The sequence below is a fragment of the Lytechinus pictus genome, chromosome 4 (genome assembly GCF_037042905.1).
Source record: "Lytechinus pictus isolate F3 Inbred chromosome 4, Lp3.0, whole genome shotgun sequence".
NCBI lineage: Eukaryota > Metazoa > Echinodermata > Echinoidea > Temnopleuroida > Toxopneustidae > Lytechinus > Lytechinus pictus.
The window spans coordinates 29,621,232-29,627,666 of NC_087248.1; the positions used below are offsets into that span (position 1 = coordinate 29,621,232).

At 42.8% G+C, this 6,435-nt stretch overlaps 1 protein-coding gene across 1 annotated transcript; it reads right to left on the minus strand.

The window, feature by feature from the left end:
- Nucleotides 1–440: 440 nt before the first annotated feature.
- Nucleotides 441–5,293, minus strand: LOC135153918 (uncharacterized). Its single transcript, XM_064098789.1, has 2 exons — nt 5,259–5,293; nt 441–4,567 (listed from the first exon to the last, which is right to left on the minus strand). The coding sequence occupies exon 2, from the start codon at nt 3,453–3,455 to the stop codon at nt 1,839–1,841; it is 1,617 nt and encodes a 538-aa protein (XP_063954859.1). The 5' UTR covers nt 3,456–4,567; nt 5,259–5,293; the 3' UTR covers nt 441–1,838.
- Between the last annotated feature and the right edge of the window lie 1,142 nt (nt 5,294–6,435).

The window sequence follows — 6,435 nt, forward strand, 5'->3', positions numbered from 1 at the left end:
AATGTGTTGCGACCTCAAATGCAATCCTTCTGCATCAACTTCGCGACCTAAAAATTCAACGCGACGTTGGAATAAACTACATTTCTTGGCCTTTAACTTCAGACCATATGTCTGGAAACGTTCCAAAACCAGTTCAAGATTTTGCAAATGATGATCAAAAGAACGTCCTAAAACAATAACATCATCAAGGAAAGCTAAAGAGATATTCCAGTTTAAACCACTCAAAATTAGATCCATAACCCTAGAAAATGTGGCGGGAGCATTACATAACCTAAAACCCATTCTAACAAAATGAAATAAACCATATTTTGTAATGAAAGCAGTTTTTTCTCTATCCCTTTTGTCTATGTGCACCTGCCAATATGCGGCATTAGCATCTAACTTGGAGAACCATTCATTCCCCCCCAGAGTGTCAATGCACTCTTCTATACTTGGTAAAGGGTACACATCCTTCTTAGTGACATCGTTGAGTTTCCTGTAATCGATGCACCATCTAACCCCACCGTCTCGTTTTCTAACAAGTACGGGTGGTGCGGCCCACTCTGAAACAGAGGGTTCTATAACACCAGCATCAATCATTTTTTGCAAATGATTCTTCTCCTCATCCACAAAATTAATAGGAGTACGTCTCATTTTGAGTTTTACTGGAACAGAATTTCCTGTATCTATACGGTGTTCAATTAAATTAAAACTACCTAAATCAAATTCATGTTGGGCGAACACATCACTATATTTACACAATAAACCCAACAATTTCTCTTTTTGTTGATTATCTAAATGGGTCCCAGAATCTATCCATAGGGCTTCCAAATGGGGGGGTATAACAAGTCCTTCTTCTGTTTCTTCATAACTTTTCTTTTGCTCTCCCAATTCTGAAACTAAACATACCTCTCCTACAGTCTTATTTTTTGACAATTCAACAGGTTTTGCTGTAGGGTTGACGGCATATATAAAGAAATCAGAATCCCCTGAATGTAAAGTACGGGGAAATAAAATGGGTAAGCTACAATCAGGTTCAAACAAAACTGCACCCTCAAACTTGGTATCCCAAGAACACTTGACTCGAGCTGCAGACCACGGCGGCACCAAAGTGGTCCCATACAATCGTACAGGATAGCGCCTGTGATCGCGCTCGCGTCCAAAGGTCATTGGGATCCGTTCTCCCCTAATGACTAACTCTGCGGCAGGAATATCAATCAAAAACCCATACTTACACATTAGGTCCACACCCAATAGCATATCATCAACAATAGGGGCAACAAAAATCAGATCATTGTAAATGTGAGGCCCTATATGGATTTCTACTGGGCCTACCAACTTTCCGGCCATTTTCATGTCCCTAGCCGCGGTATTAAATGTTATAGATTTGATAACAGGCGGAGGATTTTGAAATTTTGCCACTACTCTATCCGAAACAATAGTAACCTCTGCCGCAGTGTCAACAATGGCATAGATAGACTTCCCATGGACTTGAATGGGAATAGAAAAACTGGAGGATGAACTGAGTTGACAAATTACTATTTCATCTTTGCCCAAATCTTTTGTCAGGGGCTCAGGTTCCGAAATATCAGGTTCCAAAATGTCATTAGAATCATTAATAGTGTTATTAATAGGTTCTGGATTGTCACCTCCATACTCCAATTCTTCTACTTTGCATTCCAAATTACCCCCTAAAGTTGAGGCAAGTCCTCGGTCAGAATTTGGGCTGGAGTCCTTGGTTTCATTTGATGGATCTCCGCCCTTAATGCCAAGTGACGAACAATCAAGTTCGGGAGAATTTGGTACATGGGGTAACTTTTGTGTGCCTACGAAAGCATTGGCATTGATTGATTTTGCATCTACTGTGGACTCCCGGCCTCCCTCTGATTGGGCTGGAGTGCGGCCAAAGTTTCCAACCCCTCTAAGTTTGGGTCACAGGACGCAAAGGATACACTTTTAGGAGACTTTAATGGGCATTCCGATTGAAAGTGCCCACTTTGGTTGCACCTGAAACATTTATCGGACCTAAGGGGGGTACGGGCTGGTGATTTAGTAGCAGATGTTTCCGCAGCCCCTTTTACTACGAGAGCGGACAAGGCATTTACGACCTGGGTCAGCCTGTTAATTGATGTCCGCATCTCTGATATGTGTCCCTCCATCCTATCTATTTTGTTTTCCAGTGAACCCAGACGGTTGTCCTGGAGTTCTTCTTGGGCGCTGCCCCCCTGAGATTGATACTTAGGTGTGGATTGTGTTCTCGACACTTGACTTGATTGTGTTCGAGACACCTGCGCGGACGGTGAAGACCACTTACGAGTTGGAGTATAGGGTTTTGACTCCTCCCTACCCACTTTCGAAATGGACACCTCCCCCCAAACTTCTTCTCCGAAAGTCTGCCTAACGGCGGGTTTCTTTTCACTTGTTTTCCCATGCACTAACCGAGATGTATGGGTAGTCCACTGAACAATTCCCACTGCCTCTTCTAGCGAACTAGGCTTCATGTTAAGCGCCCACTGCCCCGCATCCTTATTCCTACACCCTTGACAAAAACGCATTATGCATTGTTGCTCGAGAAAATTATCAGGTAATTCCGGAAAACCCCTCATAGCAAGATGGGATACGCGGTCTGCCCATTCAACAGTATCTTCATCTGATTTCTGTTGTGCATATTGAAATTCAATTTGCGATGTTTCAGGGAGCTCCCGCGCACCAAACCTACGATCTAACTTCCCCAAGAGATCAAAATAATCTATCCCGGGATCGCGCTGCGTTACTGCGGCAAAAGCCTCACTAGCACGGCCTTGCAGACACCAACAAAGGTTATCTTGCCGTTGCGCAGTGGTCCATTGTGCATTATCCGCAAATTTGTTAAATTTCTGAATAAATGCCATCCAACTTCCCCTCCCATCATAGCTGATACTCTTGGGGACATTTGAAGATGCTGCCTTCCCCCCCATGTTCCAGGGTGTGGTATAACTGGGTCTGTGAGAGTTACTCCCACTTGCCCTACCTACATTGCCTATCCGACCAGCCTCTCCCCGAGTCCCAGCCTGGGTATTCCTAGCATTGGGTCCTACGCTATAAGCCCTAGATTGGGTTGCATCACCTCGAACCTGGGATGTGGGATACTGCCTAGTGCTTCCCATAGATTGTCTATCTAAGAGCCCCCCATCCAAAGGCATTTCAGGACTCATACTCGCAGGTACAGAACGGGTAATAGGGGGAGGAAAATAATCAGCGGCAAATGGAATAGGGGACTGCACCTGGAGCCTAGCCAAACGTTCCGCAGATGTAAAATCAAATATCTGATGTAAGTCTTGATTCTTCAATGTGGGAATATCCAAAAGATGCCCTATAGATAAATGCCCCCCAAATTCCTCACGACGGCGTAAGATAACTGCCGCGGTTCTCTCACCCACCCCAGGGACAGTTCGCAACTCCTCCTCTGTACACACGTTCACTTTAATTCTCTCCATCGTGGGGAAAATAAGAAAAGACAGAAACTAATTCTTATTCCCAAATATGGAAAAGGAAAAGTTCAAAGTATACGGGTCAAATCCAAAAAACGGATAGTTTTGAGGGTTTTTTGTTTGTTTTGTTTTTAAACAAATTGATCAAAAAACAAATTGCTTTATTTCCAAAGGTTGTAGCTGTGCCTATAAAAAGTCCAAGAAGTTAACAATTGCTATGAAAACCTCTCAGTCATTACAATATATAAGCCTATGTAAGCTCTCGCAACAGAGTATATGGAGTATGAATTGACACAGAAAGGTGACCAATATCACTCAAAATCTAGTTTGGAGTCTAAATCCAAAAAAGGAGCAAAGAAAAGGTATTTGCCAAAAATCGGCTGCCTTCAAGAAAATTGATTGGATAAATCCAAAATTTGGGGCATTAAAATCTGAATCTTCAACTTGCTTCTGATCTAAAAAAAATATTCCCAATCGATCTTGACAAACTGAAACTTTAGTCAGAAATCTGTGTCAAAACATGTAGCAATAATACTATAACAGTTGTTAATATTCATAGATATATTTTTAGAAGTATTGCCCTGAACTTCTTATGGAAAAATAAATTCCAGAATGCAAATTTCTCAATCAGAATGCACCCTCGGCAAGCGTACACACTCACACAGGAATTCAAGCATAGAACATGGAAGACTGGAAAATTAATTAGAATCTCGCAATTCAGCACAAATATCTTGAGTTCAAATATGATAAAAATAATTCTCCAGGAATAAATCTAATATAACAATCACCGCAAAGGTGGGATTAAATTTGTTTAATTTTGTAAAGGACTTAATCCGAAAGAAAAAATAACTTGGGACGCGTTGCGCAAGGTGTGGGCTTACGGGACGTATCAAGGATAGTCACCTTACCACACAAGACACCGCGTACAAAGTCAATGGGAAAAAATCTACGCAAAATGGCGGCGCAGGTTTCGCACATGACTCGAAACAATAGCAATTTGCATAGCGCAAAGGCACTATGGGAAACCCTGAACGGAATTTTCCAATCTCGAACCACGTGTTCGTAAATCACAAATATACGACAAACACTCCAATTTTTATGTAAAAATACGAAATAAACTACCTTTCGTAGTTTCCCGTCTTGCAAATTGCAACGATAGATCCACAGACCAAGATTTGCAGTGAGTTACGACACTCGCTCGCATGCACACGGCACTACATGCACACCACACACAGCAAATGGAAAATCACACGTGCGATCCTACCCCCTTCCGAAAATTCACGAAGGAAGCAAAACACTCCCGAAATACACTCAAAATGAAAAATGAAAATGAATTGAAGCCCAATGGGATGCCAATTCGCGTAAAGTAAGATTCGCAAGCGCCACTGTAGTAAAATTTGGGGTATATTAGTATATATATCACCTGTGAGGGAAAGGGTGGAAAGTGGGGTTAACAGGAGGAAGGTTCACAGATATACTCACCAGTCGGAAGTTGGTGCAATGCACGTTGAAATTAATAATAACCAAAAAGCAGGCCTAAATAATGATGTTGCTGTGATGTATATTTGCTGTAGATAGTTGATATTGATGTGACGTATTCTTGGTGTAGATGTAAGCTAGTCGAAACCCGAAGGGCGAACGGGCGAAGCAGAAGGTATAGTAGTGTATAACACAGACGTCCTTGTCCCGCACCGGTCGACTCTCCAAGTGATGAAGATGGCTTCCACGCAGGCAAGGCCCCTTGCGAACGTACGGCCGTCCGTTCGCGATCTCCCCATTTTGGGACGCGCGCGTGCAAGCTACCCATACCCTGTGGTCTTAGGCACTTACGACCACACTTGTCTTGTCTTGGGTTAAGTCGGCATATGCAGACTTGCTGTACTCCGCCAACTTTATTGATATGTGTGAAATCACCAAGTAAGCAGGTCACTTGCTAGGTTTTTGATTGAGTTTGGATTTGAAAGAGTCTAATGAGTTTATCAATGTTGTGTCCATGTTTAACTCGTTCCAATCTTTGGTAGTTCGAGGGAAGAAGCTGTATCTATGAGCATCCCTTTTGACTAGTAGACGCTGGAGCTTGATACTATTTCCTCTAGTCTGCCGGGTGTTTTGCTGGATGAAGTTTTTGGGGTTGATGGCAACAAGACCTTTGATTATTTGGAACATTAGGCTCAGTCTACTGTATTTCTGTCTGTCTTCCAATGAGTCCCATATTAAGGCCCGTAACATGGTTGTGACACTACTGGTTTGTCTGTAGTTCCCCATACAGAAACGAGCTGCCTTTCTCGAATGGCTTCTATTTTCTGGGTATCCTTCTTGTAATGGGGATCCCATGCAGGGGAGGCGTATTCCAGGATTGGTCTCACCAACGTTTGGTAAGAAAGTTGTTTTATTTCCTTGGGAGCAGACCAAAAGTTCCTTCTCAGGAAACCGAGTACTCTGGAAGCTTTGGAGCAGACTTTGTTGATCTGGGCGTCCCAGCGCATCCTGTTATCCATTTCAACACCAAGGTAAGAGCATGTAGACACTTCTTGTAGTTTTTGGCCACAGAAGGTGTATTCTCTTTCTGTAGGAATCTGTACTGCCTTGGATGGTATTTTCATGATGACACATTTGGCTGGATTGAAGGACATGGCCCATTTATCCGAGCTTTCTCTGCATTTACTTTTACTAGGGTGGACAATTAGTCTCCTGCAACCCGCGACACCGCCTGCGAGGAAGCCGCAGCTCGCTGGTGGACCCAATTTCGATGCAAAATGAAGAAACGATAAATACATTAAAAAATCTTTTTAAAATACAAATCTTAACATCTACAAGATAAAAACAACACTCATACTCACAAATACTATACTTGTCCCTACTGTTATCCTTCGTTGTCTAAAAAGTCGCCGATGCCGAAGATTTCAGTGGATTTGTACCCAATTCCTCCCGAGTTTTCTCTCTAACACACGGCGAGACCAATGCGGAAGTGACCGTGTTTTTTTCA